We start from the raw sequence: 22,264 nt of genomic DNA, 5'->3' as shown, positions 1-22,264 counted from the left end.
TACACAACAACAGACAGACTGATACAGACATTCACACAGTTTAGTCACTAACCCATGCATTTAGTAAGACATGTTTAATCACTCACTTAAACTGTCAGTCATGCACATACTAAATCCTCCATTCAGACACTTATACACCCACTCATTCTTCAATACACCTTGGCATATATGTAATACATATTTAAACTTTAAAGAAAAACACAGTCAATGGATGATGTCTTCAGTGATGTCATCAGTGATGTCATTTGAGATGTCATCATTGATGTCACAAGTGATGTCACTGACCATGTCATGAATGATGTAATATGTGAAGTCTTGAGCAGTGCATTGCGGGGGCGCGAGTTATAGTTAGCTGAACTAACTGTAATGCAGGAATTTCTCTGGTTTTGTACGAGTGAAATGTCCAACTAACTATAACGTCCCTGAAACCTATGGTTTTTTCAGAGAAAAAAAAATATATATATATAACTTTTTAATCTCTTATTTGGATGTTATATTTTTTATTAATTTGGTCATTTATTTAATGTTTTGCAATTTATTTGTAAATAGTTTTATATTTTATGTTACATACATATATCTCCTGGGCCAAGGAGAACGATCTATACATAAGAAAGGTCGCATGATTGGCTCGGTTCATTGACGATCTGTTTATCCTGTGGGATGGAGAGGAACCAAAACTATGTGATTTCATACAGATATTGAATTCTAATGAGCTGAACCTCCAATCTACTGCCACAATCAGTGAAACACATTGTGATTTCCTGGATTTTGAACTCCATGTGAGAGATGAAAAATTGACTACTGTAATACATTGGAAAGTTACAGCTATACTGCATGCACTAGTGGTCATTCAGCCATACTAAAATGGAGTATTCCATATGGACAGATGTTGCGAGGAAGGAGGATCTGTTCCACAGATGAGGAGTTTGAGGGGGAATTACTTAAGATGACAAAATGATTTGCCCTACGTTGGTACCCTTTGAATGTCCTGAAAGATGCTAAGGAAAGGGTCAGTAAAAGACAAAGGCACCAATTACTATATCAAAAAGAGAGGGAGAATGGTCAAAAAGATGAGAAGGAAAAGAGACTCTTCCTGCAGTACAATCAGGCCTAACCTAGCATTTAAAAAATCTTGCAAAAGAACTGGCACATGTTTGAGAAGGAGGACCACCTGAAAGTGGTCATTGTCTCTGGACCCCAGATAAACTGAAGAAAAACGAGATCACCGGGGGACAGCCTGACGCCAAGTGTTTTAGAACCAGGAAATAAAAGAAATTGGTTCTCCAGCAACATGAACAATTTTATTAAGTGTAACTCTTGTAAGGTCTTTCAATTTGGTTTGTATTAGAAGTCATATAAAACATTTGAAGGTCGGAATGTCACCATTCAGGATCGGATCACTTGTAACACTGAATATGTTGTTTATGTGCTGAGATGCGATTGTAACAAATTGTACCTGGGCAGTACGATTAATAGACTTAGGATCCGGATCCTGAAACATATAGGAGCCATAAGGAATTGAGATAGAAGCTACCCCATGGCATGCCATACTGAACAGTATCATGAGTGATCCTCGGCTGGTTTCAAATATTATGGGATCAAGCTTGACAAAATGGACTCCGGGAAAGGGAATAGATGAAAGGAACTAAAGAAAGAGGAATCGAGACTCATTATGATGTTGAGAACAAAAACCCCTTGGGGGAACAATATGGATGCAGAACTACATGTACATCTGCATTTGAGTGAGGACTATGTATTATAGCTATTCTAAAGCATTATTTGTCATACCTACCCTGACTGTCTCTTAAGATCTAACAATCTAATTTTGCCACAACTTTGGGTGCATTTTAGAATAACATGTGATCAGGTCATGTTAAATAGCTAGTACTTTATGTGCAATTTAACATGCTTTCCCTGATTGCCTCTTAAAATGAGATTTTATCATGTATTTTGTATGGACATCAATATGGCATGCTATTGTGTTTTATGACATAGTTGTAGTTCCCCATTCCCGTTTTGGGATGTATGAGCACTATGCATTTCATTCTGTGAGTCAATGTCTTAACATAGAGTAACATCCTCTTATCTCAAAGCACGTCACTATGCAATATATTCTGTGAACTGAAGCCTTAATATTGATTAATATCTATTGTACTTCAGAGCACATTATTTTTCTTTACATATCCCAGTTACAATCTAAGCCATTCAATAACATTCAGAACCAAGACATGCCACTGTGAATTGAAACCTTAACATTGGTTAATATCCATTCTACCTCAGAGCACATGTCCCTTTCATTTGCATACCCAGGGTACAATGTAAGCCATTCAATATTTTGCAGAACAAGGACATGCCACCATTCCCCCTTTGGCACGTATGAGCAGTATGCACTTCATTCTGTGAGTCAAAGTTTTAACATAAAGCAACATCCTCTTATCTCAACGCACATGTCTCTATGCACTTCATAATGTGAACAGAGCCTTAATATTGATTAAAATCCATTCTACCTCAGAGCACATGTTACTTTTGTTTGAGTTTCCCAGGTATAATCCAAACCATTCAATAACTTTCAGAACTAAGAAATGCCACCTTAAAGAAGATTGGGGGGTATCGAAACAGACACTTGTGGATAGTGTGTTTACACCAGGACCCCTGATTAACCACCAATCAATTATGCGGTTAATATTATTTGATATCTTTTGCAATTCACAGCACATGTCACTTTCTCCGAGTAGACGTAGTTCACTTTAAAAATTGTGCATTAACTCTGGGTGTTACCACTCGATGTCATGTCTCCCTTTTCCTTTGTAAGAATGATAATTCCTTTCTTGGTACAGGTCCTTTAAAAAACGTTCTCCTTCCTCATTGGGCCCACAGTCACCATGAGATGGGGGTGGTCCTATATCTAACTCACCTGAAGCAACTTCAGGTTGCTTGGCTTTGAAGATACTTGTTTCTGGATTCCTTGTTGGAGCGGCTCGCTGTTTCCCTCCGTCTCTGAATTTTCCTGTATTTCTCTCGATGCTTGGCCGCTGCCGTGTGCATCGCCACGTTCCATACTGCAGGAGCAGCTTCCATTGGTATCGCGGTGCTCTGCTGCCGCCTTGAACACCACTGCAAAAGATACCGCTCACTCCTGTTCTCCATTCACATCACTTCTTACGAAGTCTTTCATTCTGTTTGACACTTAAGCCTATTGTCTCCCAACATCTTTCTGTAATCCCCGTTGGCATATCTTAAACTGTATCTCTTTCCTCTTCAGTACTGTCTTTTCACTATCATCTTCTATACTTACTTCATTGCACATTCTTCACTTCACCGCCTTCCCACACAAACGCAAGACATCAACTCAACTGTAAGCATTGCATTTCCTTGTACATTTCCAGCCAGTATTTATAAGGCAGTGTACATTCATGTGAAATCATTGCTGACAAAAATTATCTTAATTGATTCTACAGTCATTGTTGCGAAATCGATCAATGATTTTTTTGCCTGTAAAGTTAAATAGGATCAATATAGGGCCTTGAGAGGGAACGTTTCAAAGTCAGTTTTCAATTTCTGCTAGTCTCAGACCTTGAGGGACCCATCCCACTTAAAGCCCTGCTGACTGCTAACCTAGAACTAAATGAATGGACAGGACATATTTGTAAAATTTATATCTAATGTGACATGACTACTAGCAAAGGTTTGGTCAAAGTTCTAGAGGGCTTGGGTATGGAGTTATAAACTCAGGTGTTCTGCATAAAGCACTTGAGCATGACATGACAGCTGATTTGTGGTTGTCCAACTGCTCTTTAGGGGGATATACAAATGATGCTATATGTGATGTGGATGTAGTACCAGACTATTGTTGTCAGAATATTGGCTTACAGAAATATTGTATCCTAATTTACATCAACCAAAATATTTTTCCCTATGGAGTTAATATTAGAAAATCTGAATGGGGCACATATTTTTGTAAATAATGTTTAGGACACACTATTAATTGCTGATGGCATTTCTGTGCACAGCAGTCTAACATACATGTGAAGTGATATGACACTTGACTGCGTGTAGCATGTTGATTGCACACAGGTATATATGATCCTCTTTGTTACTTGAATGGCTGATGGATGTGAGAACCTGGGAAAATTTTCCATGTGATAAGACATAATACCTGACAATTCCAGGTTTATGAGTTTTTGTATGTGTGAGTCTGTGAAAGATTTTTAATTTGCTGAATTGTGTTTAACAAGGCAGAGGTTCTGATCACCAGAGTGGCGGAGGTACTACCTTCACCCCTTCACCACAGTGGAAAAGGAAGGGCTGCTATAGTTTAATAATATGCCAGCACGGCAAGGAGCAGCTCCTGCCATGGAAGGAGTAACATGGAGGGAAAATTGTGTGCTATGAATTTCTCCCTTACCTGTGGCATGGCTGTCAGCATATAGGGTAATGGGATGTAGCCCTGAAGAAGTGGTGTATGATGAATGGGATTCCCAACTTTTAGAGTATTGGTACACTTTAGACTTTTTTCTTGAAATACTCATCAGATGCATGGCAGTGCTTTACACTGTTAACATACAGAAAATAGTAGTGGACCAGCCAGGTTAGCGATGCATCTTTTTCCTTGGTGTCAACACTAATGAATGTCATACGCAATAGTGCAGCCGAGACAACTTTGCTGTTGGTTTACCTCCCTTCATTGACTCACCTAATCCATTAATAAGTTGGTTGACAATCAGGGAGGGCAAATGGGACCCTTATTTTTTCTCTTATAACATTGAAAGCAGCCTTGCCCCTGTAAGAGAGAACATCTTGTGGGCTCTGCTCCTCATGAAGATAACTTGTTCCTCTAAAGATCTGCCTGTTATAAAAATATGGACTACACCTCTATTCACCCAACTGGGAAAGTTCAGAGGAAGGGAATATACATTCATTGTATCAGGTATTTCAGACATTAAGGATCTTTCCATACATTTTCAGGAAAATAGTAAAAATGATGGCACTAGCTTGCCACACTTTGCAGCTCCATTAGAACATGGCAGGTTTTATTTTACCATAACATCTTTGTGAATCAAATCAATGTGGATAGCAAGAACCTACAAACATTTACAAATGTTCACAAAAATATATCATTGGTCACTGTAGATTATATCTTGTGACAAAACTGGCTCACCGAAATCTTGCTGAGCATGGAGTACTGGCAAGAGAAACAAACTAGAGTATCCATTTTAAAGAGAGGAATAAATGCTAAAATGCATTCAGCTAATGGTTATCTTTTCAATGAGATCAAAGCAGGTACATATCCAGTAGCGTGTTTTCTCCTGGGAGAATTCAGACATATTTTTAAAAAATGAAACGGTCTGAATGGTTTAGGAAACAATATGGGCACAGTGGAGGAAAAAACAGCTCCGTGCCCTGTGGCAGACTTTCTGAGTGTTGCTATTATCAACTGTATATTAGGCCTGGGTGGTGAATTGTGCTCTATTTGTGGAGTTTGTGGAGTTTTCTGCACTTCGCGCAGCTCACGGAGTGCAGAAAACTCTACTCTTGTGTTGCCGGCCAGCCTTTTGGCAGTTCTTGTTTTGTTTTGTCATGGCTTTTGTAAAACTTCATTGTTTGGGAAGCTGCCAAGAGTTTGTCAATCTAAAATATTACATTGAAAAAGGCACAAAAAAAATGATTATTTTTTTTAAAAAGAACACGTTACCATCGTACATCCTGGCACTCAATGGAACTACTTTGTGTGTGAATGTTTGTTTTGTGAAAGGGCAGTATGGCATAACTCATAGTGAAATCAGTCAAAGTCTGGAATGGGGTGACACGCTGCCCTTTGATACATGCTCGAGTGGTTTGGAGATAAATGTGAATAATGAAACTACAGGCAAATGGATAAAGTGTGGCTGAAAACCCCCATTAGTAACTATGATATACACATAATGTTAGTAAAGTCAAAAGGTCTTGGTTAACACCGACCAAAAAAAGCCAATTATTGTGGCTTTGGCTGCCAGCCTATTGCCTTGAAGAAAGAAAGAAAGAAAGAAAGAAAGAAAGAAAGAAAGAAAGAAAGAAAGAAAGAAAGAAAGAAAGAAAGAATAACAGTGATAATAATACAGACATTTATAAAGCACAGCTTCCTCCAAAAAAGGTGTCCCTGCGCTATGACAGCAGGCAACAAAGCAAGATGAAAACAAAATGTAGCCAGTGCCTCAGGTAACTTGGGCATTTACCATGAATTGCTCAAAAAGTCAGAGTTAGAGCCTTAAACTCAATCTTTTTGCTACTGGCAGCCAGAGAAACCATTTTATATGTGTATAGATATGATGACGAAACGGTACATGTCTAATCAATCTCGCAGCCACGTTCTGTACCATCTGCAGTCTCCTGATTCAGTAAGCGGGCAGACCCAGGTATAGGCAGTTTGCATAGTCCAGCCTAGATGTCACTGTGGCATGGACAATGACTCTGCGACAGTCCTCCAGGAAAAGATGTAAAAATTTCCTCAGGTTTCTTAATTTACTGAAGCATGAGGCTGTCACCTGCCAAATTTGAGCTGTGTACGAGAGATCTACCTCCCATTTCACTCTCAAGTTTTTTGCCATAGTTGCTGGGGTTTAGTGGCAGGCCCATTTCAGCCGGCCACCAAATATTGGCTACCGGCGGTGGATCCTTGCAGAAGAACAGCACTTTTGTCTTCTCTGCGTAAAGTTTAAGTTTATTGTTGTTCATCCACTGGGCGATGTCTCTCAGGCATCCCTTAAATCTCATGAAGGAATCCACCGACTGGTCTTTATAAGAAAACACCAGCTCGGTATCATCGTCGTATGATATTATCTTCACTCCCCAGTTAGCTATGAATGAAAACAGAGGGGCCAGGTACACATTAAAAAGAAGTGGGCTCAAAGCCGACCCCTGTGGTACCCCACACCAAAGTTGTTTTGGTTCTGACTGGTGGGGTTGCCGGGCGACCTTCTGCATACGATTTTTAAGAAAGGACTTCAGGCAGGTGAGCACCACCCCACCAATTTATATTGCTTGAAGTCTCTGTACCAGAATTTGATGGTCAACCGTATCGAACACTGCGGATAAGTCTAGGAGAACCAGCATAGCTGATGATCCCATATCCACAGACATTCTAACTAACTCTGCCACCTCCAACAGAGCAGTCTCGGTACTGAAGCCAGTCCGAAAGCCAGATTGAGTATCATGTAAAATATCATAGCTCTCAATAAAGTTAGTCAACTATCGCTGAACCAATTTTTCCAGCATTTTTGCTGGTGCTGTCAATACTGAGATTGGGTGATAGTTGCTAAGCTCCCCTGGATCCACATTGGGTTTCTTCCTGAAGGGGAGTAGCACGGCAAGTTTCCATGATGCAAGAGATGTATTCGATATATGATTCAAAACATGAGTAACTAAATGGGCTACCTCTTTCCATAGCTTAGGAGTACATGCATCCTCTGGGGATCCTGACCTGCATCTCAGGATCTCTACCAATGATTCCTGTTAGGAGAGCGGAAGGAATTCTGTGAAGGAAAATTCAGAATCACTACTCCCCCTTACTTCTGTTTTATTGGTCTCCACCACTGTTGTGAAGGTGTTGTAGACTTTCCGGATTTTAGTATAAAAAAAGTCTGATATCTTTGCGCACAGAGAGGGGGACGACTGAATTTCATTTTCTGGCTCCCTCGGTTTGGTGAAGGAGCTGACAACCCTGAATAATTCCCTGAATAATTCCTTACTCAAATTTTCTGCATTATTAATGCGCTGCACCAAATATTCCCTCCTTGCCACTCTCACCAATTTGTGGAAATCTTTCAGTGATTTCTTATATGCCAATTTGGCTGTTTCACTGGAAAGAAAGAAAGAAAGAAAGAAAGAAAGAAAGAAAGAAAGAAAGAAAGAAAGAAAGAAAGAGAGAGAAAGAAAGAAAGAAAGAAAGAAAGAAAGAAAGAAAGAAAGAAAGAAAGAAAGAAAGAAAGAAAGAAAGAAAGAAAAAGGAAAGCAGGCTAGAATGAAGGAAATAAAATGAAAGAAAGGAAAGAAAGACGGAAAGAAGGACCAGAAGAAGGAAGGCATGTAAGAAGGAAAGAAAGAATAGAAAAAGGAAAGAAATAAGGAAAGCAAGAATGATGGAAAGGAGGAATGATGGAAAGGAAGAAAGAAAGAAAGAAAGAAAGAAAGAAAGAAAGAAAGAAAGAAAGAAAGAAAGAAAGAAAGAAAGAAAGAAAGAAAGAAAGAAAGAAAGAAAGAACATAGGCAGAAGGAAGAAAGGAAAGAAGGACAGAAATCAAGAAAGTAGGAAAGAAGGAATGAAAGCAGGAGAGAAAGAGAAAAAAAATGGAAGCGGGAAAGAAAAAGAAAGAGAAAGAAAGAAAGAAAGAAAGAAAGAAAGAAAGAAAGAAAGAAAGAAAGAAAGAAAGAAAGAAAGAAAGAAAGAAAGAAAGAAAGAAAGAGAATAAAGAAAATGAAAGAAAAAGAAAGCAAAAAATGTTGGAAAGCAAGAAAGAAAGGCAAGAGAGGAAAGAAAGAAGTGAAGAATGAAAAAAGAAGTAACACAGGAGAGTATGTATGAAAGCAAGAAAGAAGGAATGGAATCAAGTAAGAGGGAAAGAAAGAAGGGAAGAGAGATAGCAAAGAAGAAGGAATGAAAAGAAGGAAAGAAAAAGGCAGGAGAAAAATAAAGCATAAGGAAGGAAATAATGAATGGAAAAGCAAGAAAGGAGGAAAAAAGGAATGAAAGATAAAAGAAAGAAGGAAATAGGGAATGAAAGAATAAAGAAAAGGAAGAACAAAGGTAAGAAGGAATCAAAGAATGAAAGGAAAAGGGAAAGCAAGAAAGAAGGAAAGATGGTATGATGCAAAAAGGAAAACAATAAAAAGGAAAGAAGAAATTAAAGAAAAAAGGAAAGAAAAGGAATGGAACACAAGGAAAGAAGGAATAAAGAATGAAATAAACAAAAGAAAGAAGAAATGAAAGACTAAAAGAAGGAAAGAGGAATGAAAGAATGAAAGAGAGACAAAGAAGAAAAGACAGAAACAAAGAAAGAAGGGAGAAGGAAGAAAAGTGAGAAAGAAAGAAGAAAGGAAAGTAGGCAATTAAAAAAGTGCTACAAGTGCTGCAAATTAAAAACAATGAAGGCTGGTCTCTTTCCTCCTGAGAAACGTTTATTAAAGAACCCTTGGTGAAACTGAGTCCAGAGTAGACCTGTCCTGGAGAATTGTCTGTTTATTAATTGACACGTATACTATAGAAGCTTTCCATAACTTAATATAGAACAATTTCAAATGGAGGTAGTCTGTTATGTTGTGAAAGATGAGTAGTCAAACAATAAACAAAGGAAACTCTAGAAGGACTTTACAACAGCATTGGCAGGAGACAGGAAGTGATAATGCATGGAATGTGGCCTGTGCTCACATCTGGTAATAAATCCCGCTGTCACATCAGACTCTGAACACAAAGGCAACATCAAAGTAATACATTAAAAAAAACACTGGAACAGAAGGGAACTAGCTTGTATGCAGAGGTGCTCCTTTTAAAAGAGCAAAATGCAGTCACTCAAAGTGAAGTGATCCAGTGCCTAAAACGAGCTTTAACCTGCCCCATGCAGTAGTGGGTGGAAGCAAAATGTGAATGACACAACAAAATACCATTGGCTGAATGCCCCTTTAAATAAGTATACTGTGCATACATTTCTTTTAAACAGTAAAAACAAAACATCTCGGCTAATGCTAGATGTAAAAATGGGTCTACATCATATAAATGTCTCAGTAAACACTCACTCAGTTGTGGACTAGGGTGTATTAGAACTTTTTAGTTTAGTAAAAAGAAGAGTAGCAACACCTATTTAAAAGAGCAAATATTCTTCTTTGGGCAACCTGCAGAGAACCACATGCCATATTCAGAGATCTCCACCAAGTTGTTGTGGATCTCTTGAGCTGGAAGCTAGCACTTTGAGCAAATCACAATGCTAAGTGGTCCACCATATTTGTGTGGACCACTTAGCTTCAAATTATTTGTTCAGGAACAAATGCCTAAATGAACAGTATGTTTTTGAAAAAACAAACCAAAATGGCCCTGGCACACAGGGACTTTTCTTCCATGTCCATCAGGGGCCATTGTTCTCCCCCTGCCTATATCCAACATACATCACATGGCGGAGCCAGTAGAGAAAATATACATTAAGAGGACCTCCCTCAATAAGGTGAAGCTCCTAGTGCATGAAAACCACATCTGTGTTGAGGGCAGAAAGTTGATTTTCTAGGCTATCGATCTGCTGTACCTCCACCTGTAAATGTCTCAGCAGAACTGCAAGTTTTGTGGGATAGGAGGATAGCTGGTTTAGTTAAGTTTGGTCATCCTGCAATACTCTAAATATCCCCCATGGTGTTGAAAGAAACAGATATAGATAGTAGTTAAAAAACAGTAATACCAATTAATGGAGAATAATATGTGGTAATGACGTTTTCCACTGTTCTATATAACGGACCTTATTTAAACCTACGGCGGTCCAGCAACAGTCGCGGTGCGGGCACAGCTGCACTGGCAATCCGACTGCCCTAAAATTAGTTTGGTGATTGGGCCGCCAAAGGATCACTGCTACTGCCAGAGATCCATGATCCCTGGTAGTCTTGCAGTGGTCTGATGCCCACAATATGCTGGCAGTGCTGCTGTGGCATCACCAAGCGCATTATGATTTTCCTCACTGCCACAGTTTTTAAGGCGGTGAGCCCGCCATGAAAAGTGTGGTGGTGAAGAAACTAAGTGGGACCTACAGGGCCTCCTGTTGCCTCAGGGCCCATGTTGTGCCCCCCTCTATGCATGCACCTCCAGTTCCGGCACAGCATGGACTTAACAGTCCATGTCATGCAGGAACGCGATGTGCGTTCCCCCGGCACTGCCTTGCTAAGGCTCATACGAGCCTATAAAAAGGCACTGCCATGGGCCAGACATCACTGGGCCACCCCACCTTTATTCCACTCGGAAAACGGCGGGCTGTCTCAGTTCGGATTTGGTGGTGTGGCAGCAGGGCAGTGGCGTGGTGGCCCACTGTCACACCACCAAACTCGTAATCAGGCCAAAAGTAATTACCAAGTTCTTTTTGCACTGACTTTTTGAGACATGTATTTTTGTGATGTGACCTATACGAAAGTAGGTCATTTCACAAAATATCTAATTGCAGGATTATAGAATGATCTGCCTAATTAATTTTAATTGGGCAGGTCACTATTTGTAACCCCTCGAGATTGACTGCAAATGCAGGAATGGTGGCCTGCAAGGAACACAGGAACACTAGACCACAACCCTTAAGTTGAAATTCCTTCAGGGGAAATATTTTAATTTAAATAAGCTGGTGTGGTTTTAAAAATACATTTCTATTTGGAAACATATCAGGTGGAGTAGGCTGTTGTCCCCTGGACAACTACCTGGTCCTCCTGAAGTTACCTAACACTATTCCCAAAAGGGAAGTTTTCCAAGGCAAACCCCATCCCCTTTGCAAATCTGTGACCACCTCCTTAGAATACTTTTCACTCGTGTGGGGACACAATTGCAATTGCAAACCACTGATATATACCGTTCTGAATTTTAGTTAGGAGCGAACACCCCTTTCATAACCCCTTGTAAGTGCAATTTAGAATTAGTCACGAAACCCATTATGTTAGTTAAACATACTTTTCTGACTCATAAAATGGGTTAGTGCAAAGCATAAAGCTCCTTTCTGGTTGCAAATCCTGAAATTATAAAAATCACAGGGTTTGTAATCACAAGGCTTTGAATATCTCGGCTGAAAACCTTCTATTTGTAAAGTTGAAAACGACATCAATGTCAATATGTAAGCAGAAAACACATACATCATCAATCCTTTGTAAGCAGGAAGGAGTTGTTTTTTTAAAAAAACGACTTACCGTGGTGATACCTAAGTTACCGGCCACGTTTGCCGGTGTGATAAGGTAGAGAATTCCTGCACCTGCTATGGCCCCCAGGCATTGGGCAATTATATAGAAAATGGACTTGGCCAGACTGATCTTCCTGGTGCAGAGCATTGCAATAGTCACCGCAGGGTTGATGTGCCCTCCACTGATGTGTCCAAAGCACTGTACCATGGTAGCAATGCTAAGTCCAAAACAGAGTGCGATGAGAACCAGGTCTGCAGGGAGAGGGTTCTCTTCATTGCTCCAGTTGATTGTAGAGCCAAGGCTGAGAAGTACAAAAATCAGCATACCTATAAATTCTCCTGAAACAGCTTTCCAGAAGGATTGCGTCCAGATACCTTTGCAAGCCACCATGATGCTCTCACATTTACACGAAGGTCCACACTTACTGAAAAGAATAGAGAAGGATAAACAGAAATTGTAATTGATTTGTTCTAAGATTTGTTTCAGTGCTATGTGATGTAATAGGAAGTATATGCATTGATATTTGAGATGAGATTGGCTGTTACTTTTGGCGTTTTCTTACCAAATTAGCATATTAGCACTATGATAATATTATAGTTTCTAAATAAAATGTAAACTAAAAACGGCCCTTTTGCTCACGGTATTTCTTCAATTGTAATAACTTTATGGTGGGAAGGGGGGATGACTTCTGATTGGATGGCTGGTGACTGAAGGCTGAAAGAGGTAATTAACAGGCATACAACATGACTTGGCCCTTTTCTCTTTGCAGGTGTTTTCCAGTTAGTCGGATTATTTTTTAATTTGAATTTCTTTTGTGTTTTGATTGTACAGTATAATAATAATGGAGCCTATGGACAAATTACATTTTGCAGTACATTTAGTAGTACTATGATAGCACTCTCGTAGCACTACTAACGTACTACAAAATGTTATTCAAGAACCTAAATGTGGAGGTTCCGCCTCTGCTTCCATTTTTTCTCTGCAGAGATCTCTGCCATGACTGGAGAGTCTCTGCAAAAGTGAGTAGACTTTTTTGTAGTAAAGTGAAGGGATAGAGGGAAGTGGCTGGAAAATGGGGACTATTTACCACAAAATGGAAGGGGTTAAAGGAGAAGTAAGGGAAGGAGTAGGGTGGGACATGCACCCTTTAACAAAACATTTATTGCACATTAAAATGCATAAAAGGACATAGAATATAATTTCAAGCAATTATTTATACATTATCTCCGTCTTTTAAAAAATATATAATTTATGACCAAGTAAATAACCCTTTAAAATATCTATAAAATATCAAATCAAGCATAACCCAATACAGCTAATGGCAGGCGCTCCTAAAGGTAAATGACATATATACTGCAATAAATAGTAAAATATATATTTCAACAGTGCAAAAATGTGCATAGCCATTTCCCTCCTATCCAAACTCCGGTACATTTAGGCAGGATAATTTATAAGGTGGAGGCCCTTCTAAATTGTTATGGTCACTTGTAAAAATTATACTATCACAAAACACACAAATGACGTTTCCAGGTGTTGAAGAACTGAAAGTGGTGAGGTGTAATGGTTATACTAAATTTTTGGGGGGTGGGAGGGGGGAGAGCGATTAGTCTCTATAGAATGCCCTCACACACCTAGCAAGGTGTCATGCTTCATCATAGGGCTGTGCTCCTCGTCGGGCCGGCGCTGCAATGCCCGACGGGCTCCCGCGAAGGGGCTCTTTTTCGGAGATCTTTTATAAAGACAGCCGTATGGGTGCGTGGGGGTCAGTGCAACAGGTGTAGTGAGTGGTGGTGTAGTGAGTTAAAATAGGTATGGTATTGCCAGACAGTGAACCATTTTATTCTGATGGTATACCAGCCTAAGTAAAAATAGGTGATCCCAAGGGATTATAATGATCCCTAGGGAGATCAGACGGTCGACATGTTTCTTGCTCTATGCCCAAACGGGTCGGTGGCAATTCATCAGGACCAGGTGAGAAAAGTGCTCATAAAATATATAAATAAACTCTACTACATAATTGGTGATGCATAAATTATAAATACATCACCATGCAATCCATTGGGTCCCTAAGAGGAGTGGACCCGTTGTTGCGGTACCTAGAAGAAAAAGGAACAAAAGAGGACAACACAGACACATAAAATTTAACAGAATTGGAGAATTAGGTGCTACTGGGCTCCTGAAGGGAACCGTGCGTGTGGTGTGGCTACCCATTCAATGTGCTCACACAGTGACTCAGAACAGAGTCGTGTCCACTCCTATAAGTGTTACCACAGAGGTGATAAGTACAGAAGCATGACGAATGCTCAAGTGTGCAAAACAATGTGTACAGCTGGCACAGAGGACTAGCAGACGTGGAGCATGCCTTAACGTAACAGGCTTAACGAGATGCGTGAGGCTATGTGCACTCCATATATGCCAATTACGCCACAATGCTATAATGTGCGTGACGACATGCTCTAAGGTGGGCGGATAATGGTGAGACTACGTTCTACTGTTCAGCCCTTCGAAATCGTGAAACACACTAAATTGGAGGTGTTGGGAGATCGAAATGACAGTAGTGGTGGAAACGCTGTTTCCATGGATACTAATGCTCCTGGCTCGAAGACCAAGATCGTAATGAAAGTGGAAGGTCCCGTACGGGGCAAACTCACCCCCTTTGGGACAGAACTTGTTGTACGGGTTCACCTGGCGGCCAGGGAGCGCCTGTCCTAGATTGTTAGGAGAAGACAAGGGAAGGTTTAAATGCCTGGCACGTTAAGGTACATGTAGCCGGACCCTAGGGGAGGAGAAGTACTTACAGATTGTGGGCGCATTCACGGCCGGAATCCTACTGCGGCTCAGGCTTCCGTAACACACCGCTGGGGTGTGTTACTGATAAAGGACGTGATCGGACGTAGCCCAGGCCAGCGACTAGACCGCAATCATTGGCGGCCATATTGGAGGTGTCACAAAACTTTATTGCGCACGGGGTGTGAAGATCGACAAATCGGCCCGTTTCAGGTCATAACACGAGCGCGCTAGGGGACAAGGCGTGTATGGGATATGTAGTTAATTAAAAAGTCAGAGTGTGATAATACTAGTATGTGGCTCGATATCCCCTAGTCGGACATAGGCATAGGCTCTGTCAGGAAATACAAGTGTCTAAACTGAATGTCAGACTGACAAGCCCATGGGTCTTGTCTAGGGTATCCACAATGATGTCTGTAGATCTTTGCAACTATCGGCGCTAACCCAGGTTAGTCACCTTAATGATCACGTCCTTTATCAGTAACACACCCCAGCGGTGTGTTACGGAAGCCTGAGCCGCAGTACTATTCCGGCCGTGAATGCGCCCACAATCTGTAAGTACTTCTCCTCCCCTAGGGTCTGGCTACATGTACCTTAACGTGCCAGGCATTTAAACCTTCCCTTGTCTTCTCCTAAAAATCTAGGACAGGCGCTCCCTGGCCGCCAGGTGAACCCGTACAACAAGTTCTGTCCCAAAGGGGGTGAGTTTGCCCCGTACGGGACCTTCCACTTTCATTACGATCTTGGTCTTCGAGCCAGGAGCATTAGTATCCATGGAAACAGTGTTTCCACCACTACTGTCATTTCGATCTCCCAACACCTCCAATTTAGTGTGTTTCACGATTTCGAAGGGCTGAACAGTAGAACGTAGTCTCACCATTATCCGCCCACCTTAGAGCATGTCGTCACGCACATTATAGCATTGTGGCGTAATTGGCATATATGGAGTGCACATAGCCTCACGCATCTCGTTAAGCCTGTTACGTTAAGGCATGCTCCACGTCTGCTAGTCCTCTGTGCCAGCTGTACACATTGTTTTGCACACTTGAGCATTCGTCATGCTTCTGTACTTATCACCTCTGTGGTAACACTTATAGGAGTGGACACGACTCTGTTCTGAGTCACTGTGTGAGCACATTGAATGGGTAGCCACACCACACGCACGGTTCCCTTCAGGAGCCCAGTAGCACCTAATTCTAAAATTCTGTTAAATTTTATGTGTCTGTGTTGTCCTCTTTTGTTCCTTTTTCTTCTAGGTACCGCAACAACGGGTCCACTCCTCTTAGGGACCCAATGGATTGCATGGTGATGTATTTATAATTTATGCATCACCAATTATGTAGTAGAGTTTATTTATATATTTTATGAGCACTTTTCTCACCTGGTCCTGATGAATTGCCACCGACCCGTTTGGGCATAGAGCAAGAAACATGTCGACCGTCTGATCTCCCTAGGGATCATTATAATCCCTTGGGATCACCTATTTTTACTTAGGCTGGTATACCATCAGAATAAAATGGTTCACTGTCTGGCAATACCATACCTATTTTAACTCACTACACCACCACTCACTACACCTGTTGCACTGACCCCCACGCACCCATACGGCTGTCTCTATAAAAGATCTCCGAAAAAGAGCCCCTTCGCGGGAGCCCGTCGGGCATTGCAGCGCCGGCCCGACGAGGAGCACAGCCCTATGATGAAGCATGACACCTTGCTAGGTGTGTGAGGGCATTCTATAGAGACTAATCGCTCTCCCCCCTCCCACCCCCCTTCTATCCTAGAGGAACTGCATCCCTTGGTTTTGTTCTCTATTCCTCGGAGCACGGTGCAGGACCTCATTAAAAAGCTCTTGGTTCCTCCTCTCTTTTGAAGTATACTAAATTTTTGCAAGAAAGGTACAATACACGTTTTCCTCTCTTTTTCATGGAAAGCACAAAAAAACAAGATATGTGAGGTTGTTTGTTTAGATGCTGCATCACACGGGCACACAGGGAGATGGTTTGATGAGTATTTATTTGCCGGATGACCCAACATTAAAGGGATATAATTTAAACGTAATCTTGTCAGCAAGTAGCAATGGTGGGGGTTCACAACAAAGGAAAAATAGGAAGAAGCCCCAGGCAACCCAGATGGGACAGTTTGCTATACAATTACTGTGCATTTTGCCATATTCCTTTCCCATCTTGCATGAGAACATTTAGTTAAAAAGATATCTTTCGATCTAGCTTTAGGTTAAGTTACAAAACTAACAGGATTTTCATAAAGTTGTGCCAAGCCCAACGAGGCGAAGGTCTCTCTCACATATGTAATTCAGGGAATGGATTCAGCGTGATCAAGGTTCATAACAACCCTTATAATGTGTTGGTTAAGTAGAACCTCTTTTCGTTTCCATATTGATAGCCACAACAAAAGCGAGGCTAATTTAATACTATCGATAATGTATGGCAGGCTTAGTACTTTATGTGCAATAATATTGGGGCACGAACCCTGGATGGACAATAGCCTTTTGGCAAACTTGTCTTCTATGATTTTAGGCGTTCAACGTGTGGAGTGCCCCATATTGCTGCCCCATATGTCGCTATAGATATGGGTTTTGCTAAATAGATTTTAATCATTTCCTGGATAGGCTTATTACCTAGATTTTTCACAAATCTAAAAAGTGTGCCTATACTTTTCGACATGTTGTTTGCTCTGTTTATTACCATCTCTTCCCATGTGATGTTATTTTCAAACAGAATGCTTAAGAATGAGAATTTGTCAACACATTCTATGCTATTGCCCTCAATGTGAAACCTCATTGCTCTTTTCTTGCCACCACCCGTCGCCAAGATAAAACACTTTGGGCTCTATTACGATCCGCCCACCATCGCAACGAAGCACGGGACCGACTGCCGATGTTGCGTCGGTCCCGCCATTCAAATTAGGATGTGCCCGCCACACTGGTGGGCGCATCCTGGGCCTTTTACATTGCGGTTGGATCTTCTGGCTGCAGCCCCGCTCGCAATGTAAAAGGATTGAGCACAGCATTGCCATGCACAACATGGCAGGCACCACGTGGTGCCTGCCACGTTGTATACTGCAATGAGTATGGTACCCCCCATGTGCACCCACCAGCCCCCCAACAGCCTGGGGGCCCGCAACTGGCCCCCAACATCAAATACCGCATGTCTTTCCATGGCAGCAGCGCTGCCATGGAAAGGCCAATTTCCGCCTACGTCATAATATGAATGGCGGTGTCTTGCAGACACCGCCACCATATTGTGCCCCTTTTCCGCCCGGTCGACAATTCGACCAGTGGAAAAGCGGAGGACGGTCTTTCCTCCGCCGCGGTGTCCTCCACCATACTAATATGGCGGGGGGAGAACCAGGGATATTTGGCGGCCGTCCCAGCAGTGGGGATCCAGCCCGTATCGTATTAGAGCCCTTTGTTTTATTTACATGCAAATCCTAGGCCGCCATAGAGGCTGAGTAGTTCGCAATAGAACTTTGCAAGGCCATCAGGGTTCTGGCCATCAAAACCACATCGTCTGCATATAGAAGGATTGGAAGAGAAATAGATGCAGAGTGAGGGACAGCCTTGCATTTATCGATCAACATTTATAGTCACATAGAGCACTCCTAAAGATACTACAGTGAAAAGGGACTGTCATGCGGTTTCTACTAATTCACTAAGACAGTGCATTTGGACAACATAAGCGTCAAAACTATGGGGAATGCGTCCACTCATACCATCAGAATATGTTTGCCCGTTTCCTGGATAGCTGACAGTAGGCCATCTTGACCCCAAAACCTCACAGGGTAACTGCAACATCAGAAAATGACAACCCTAATTCTTCCTAAGGAAATTGTGGAAACAGATCTACCCTTTCTTAGTTAACTCAGGCATGCTCAAATGGAGACACAAAAAATACACAAATTGGCATTTATTTCAAAAAAATTTGAAGCAATTGGATTCTTGTGCAAAATGAGTGTGCTGCAATGATCAGTAGAAGGAAAGAAAGCATTGTAACCAGCATTATAAGAATGGTGAAAAATATGAATAATTCAACCATTATGATTATTGCATTGACTATATGAATATATATAATTGCACTCCTATCTAGTACTACCTATCCTATAGAGTATAGGGTGAATACGGTTCTGTCAGATACCTTGGAGTAGTCAAACTCCCCATTTACTTGTATGTGTGTGTTAATGGAAGCCAGTCTGGTGTACAAAAGGGCCAACGTCCCTCTCAGGATAGTGATGAGATTCAGCTGGGCCAGAATTCATGCACGGGCCACCATGACAAACCATGGAAATGCTCCTCTGCCAAACCAAGGCTTGGGGAAGTGTAAATAATGAAAACTGGGCCCATTCACACCGATCTGAGTTCAGATCCAGCTGTCTTTGTTGATTCTACCAACTCAGAGCTGTCTCCAAACAGACAATACTATACAAGGGCAGTTTGTGCAGTGTACTTGGTCATTCGACAAGATGTACGATGGCATGATATTGTGCCTATGAAGAAATGTATCTGTAATCAAAACACTTTCTAAGTACACTAGTGCATGCAAGCAAAATGTGCTAAATGCCATTGTCTAAAAAGATGTCAACTTTTAATGAGAACATGTTGAGGAAATATGAATTTTTATGGTCAATTGTGTCCCCTATCTTAGACCCCAACGGCTCCATGTACATGCTACAAGGACATGTATGTTCCCTCCAGTTCCAGCTATGAAGACGCAAATACATGTGCGTCCAACGTTAACCTGTCCTCTTTCAGATCCGCCATGAATGGGTCGAATATTCCATTCCTAAGTATGATTGGCCACCGACTTTATATGGTTCACTTTTCACGTTTTACAGTTCAGGCGAGTAGGCCCTGAATTCTGCCATCAAGCCTTTTTCCTGCTTCTACCTCTGAAATGCTCCGGCCTGGACCTGCATCCGTATCCCTGAACTTTGTCCTACTCCCTGCGCGGCTAACGGTGCCTGACGCGGCCTGTTGCCTGCCAAAAACTGTATTCAGCCTTCAAGTTATCTGCTCCACTCCTCATCCAATGCATTCCTGTCTAGTAGTTTAGGTAAACATCCTTCCAGCTACCGAGCAAAGAGCTCGGCCTCGCTGTCTTTATGCAAGTAATTCATAGCCCCTGTTACCATGGAAGATTCCTGCCCCCTCGCATCTCATGTAGACACATAGACGCTTGTACATGCACTAACAGTCAGTATAGAGTAGATTCCGTCCGAGAGACCTTTCCTTTTGGATAAAACAGTTCCCTAAACAAAGATATTAGATACGATTTGGGATTAGGTTGACCTGACCCCCCCAGACTTCTGTCTCCACATGTAGAGCTAAATGTCAAATTCCCCTTCACCCTCTAGTTGCACGTCAATCACACGTCATGCGGCTGCGCGCGCATCTCTGCCAAATATTTCTGCTGACACTGCAGGATTCTCTTATGGATCCACCCACCTGTGACATCATTTTAAATGACGTTTCTAGTATACGCCTGTTATTACGCCCATTTTCATTACGTATGTGTATTCTTATCTGTATTATCAGCTGTTACGCCTCCTGCATCTGTCTTAATGCAATGCTTTTCATATATATATTGTTACTTGTCAATAATGTATTGTCTATCCCTTCCTGAACCTTCGTGGTGATGGAATAGGATTGCCTGGTTCGAACCATAATTCCTTTGTAAGGAATAAAGCCCTTTTCAGAACCTCTAATACCACGGATTCTGCCTCTTATTTTGACTGAGTTATTCTTACTAGACTTTTCCGCATAAAAAATAGTACAGGTAATTTAAATATTTACCACATAAATTGGCGCCCGAACAGGGACACTTTCTCATCTCACGCGCCGGAGGTGCGTTGCAGGCCCCGGTCCCCTGCCACAGCTGAACGGACAAAAACGCGTACCCGCAGGATTTCCTGTATCTCCCTCCGGCCAAGCGGGGGTGACTAAGGCTGCGATCAACACCCAGACGAGGCGGTGAGAAGTGCGAATTATCCCGACCAGAGCCTAGCTGAGAGAGCAAGATCCGAGGTATACAGAGGCCCACCAGGTTCCGAAGTTCCGAGTCCAGTCGAGTCCAGTCCGGTCCAGTTCAGTTCAGTTCCGAGGCCTTCCGTTCCGTGCTACCCGGTGAGTACCGTTGCTGGGGAGGCAGTTAGACGTGCGCATTAATTTGTGCCGGTCCTGACGGGTTTGGGTACACAGATCCGGTCTGCACTGTTTTAGCAGTGTATCTGTACTGTTTAGCAGTATATCCAGTATGTGTTGTATATAATTCAGTATTATCTAGTATTAGTATTATGTCAGTAACTAGTTTTCTTCTAATTATCATTGTTCGTTAAATGTTAAATGTTAAATGTTTACAGTGTTTAAAATTGTGGTATGAATGAGTGTTCATTATTGTGTTTATTGTATTAAATTGTGTTTAAACCCAGTTCAAGTAAGAATCAAGTAGCAAGGTTTAAAGATGCCGTTCTTTTCAAAATTAAGACAGATCAAAACTAGAAAAGGAGTACTCGAAGAAGCTGTTCCCATTCCACCTAAGGACACTCCAGGGTATTTTATGTACCATAAGCATGGCCTAGATGCCGTATTATATCTTGATTTATGGGTGGACTACACCAAGGATCTAGCAGAAAGTCAGAGGTGGCCCGTAGCTGGGACATGGGATGCAGATTGCATCATGAGAGTAGAAGAAGAATTATGGAAAAAGAAAGCCAGACAGTCACAGAAGGATGCCATTGAGTTATGGCGTAAAGAGTCGCATAGGCGCACAGAGAAAGCGCTCAGACTGGAAGAGAAAAGTAGGGAGAACTTAAATAAAGCCCGAGAAAATATGTTAATCGAGGAAGGTACCCGAGTAAAAACAGAACAAGTAGACAGACAACGAAACACTCTTATGAATGGTATGTATCCTCTTTTGGCCGAAGGTTTACCTAAGGCCACCCCGGAAATACCGAAAGATTTGCCACCCCCTTTACTCCCGATTAAAGCACATCCCAAGACCGCAAAATATATTTTCCTTTCCTCCTATTTAGACGATGTAGCTCCCGAATATGCTAATGTTCCACCACACACACCACCTGTCGATGGTGCTCAACGCCGAGATCATCCGCCCCCAACTCCGCAACCACAAACTCCTCCGCAAAATTCAACTTTTCCTGCATCCACAGTTTCTACCTTACATCCCACAAACCCTTTTATGCCTAGCACCTCAGAAGGTGCGACAGGAGGTGCGGCAGCAATTTTCGCCACACCACCATTACGAAGCAAATCGTCTCTTAGAGATTTAGCAAACCAACGTACACCACAAATAGCAACGTCCGACATGTTTAAGGAACATCTTGTAGATTGTAGATATGATCCAGTGCCCGGTAAAAATGACAGAATGCTGCTATCATCACTACGTATACGACGAGCTTCAATGTATTTAACGACACTACCAGGAATGATTCAACATTTAGACAATATATATCGCTTTGTCCAAACGGGGCAAGGCCCTGAAAGTATTGACGAAGCCATGGAATACCAGAAAGTGGATGTACAGAGACTACTGTTACGCTTCTTCATAAACTGCTTGATCAGAGA

The 22,264-nt window shown here is 41.8% G+C and overlaps 1 protein-coding gene across 3 annotated transcripts in view; it reads right to left on the bottom strand.

The window, feature by feature from the left end:
* Nucleotides 1–22,264, bottom strand: part of LOC146831422 (aquaporin-4-like) — a 237,651-nt gene that overhangs the window by 51,631 nt on the left and 163,756 nt on the right. For all 3 annotated transcript variants that reach the window (XM_085605718.1, XM_085605717.1, XM_085605719.1), the window contains exon 2: nucleotides 11,890–12,304. In XM_085605718.1, coding sequence (XP_085461844.1) covers nucleotides 11,890–12,304 — 415 coding nt within the window. The remainder of the gene's footprint in view (nucleotides 1–11,889; nucleotides 12,305–22,264) is intronic.

The sequence above is a fragment of the Triturus cristatus genome, chromosome 5_1 (genome assembly GCF_964204655.1).
Source record: "Triturus cristatus chromosome 5_1, aTriCri1.1, whole genome shotgun sequence".
In the NCBI taxonomy this organism is placed as follows: Eukaryota; Metazoa; Chordata; class Amphibia; order Caudata; family Salamandridae; genus Triturus; species Triturus cristatus.
The sequence above is the reverse complement of the archived record's forward strand: the minus strand, read 5'-3'. Positions and strand labels throughout refer to the sequence as shown.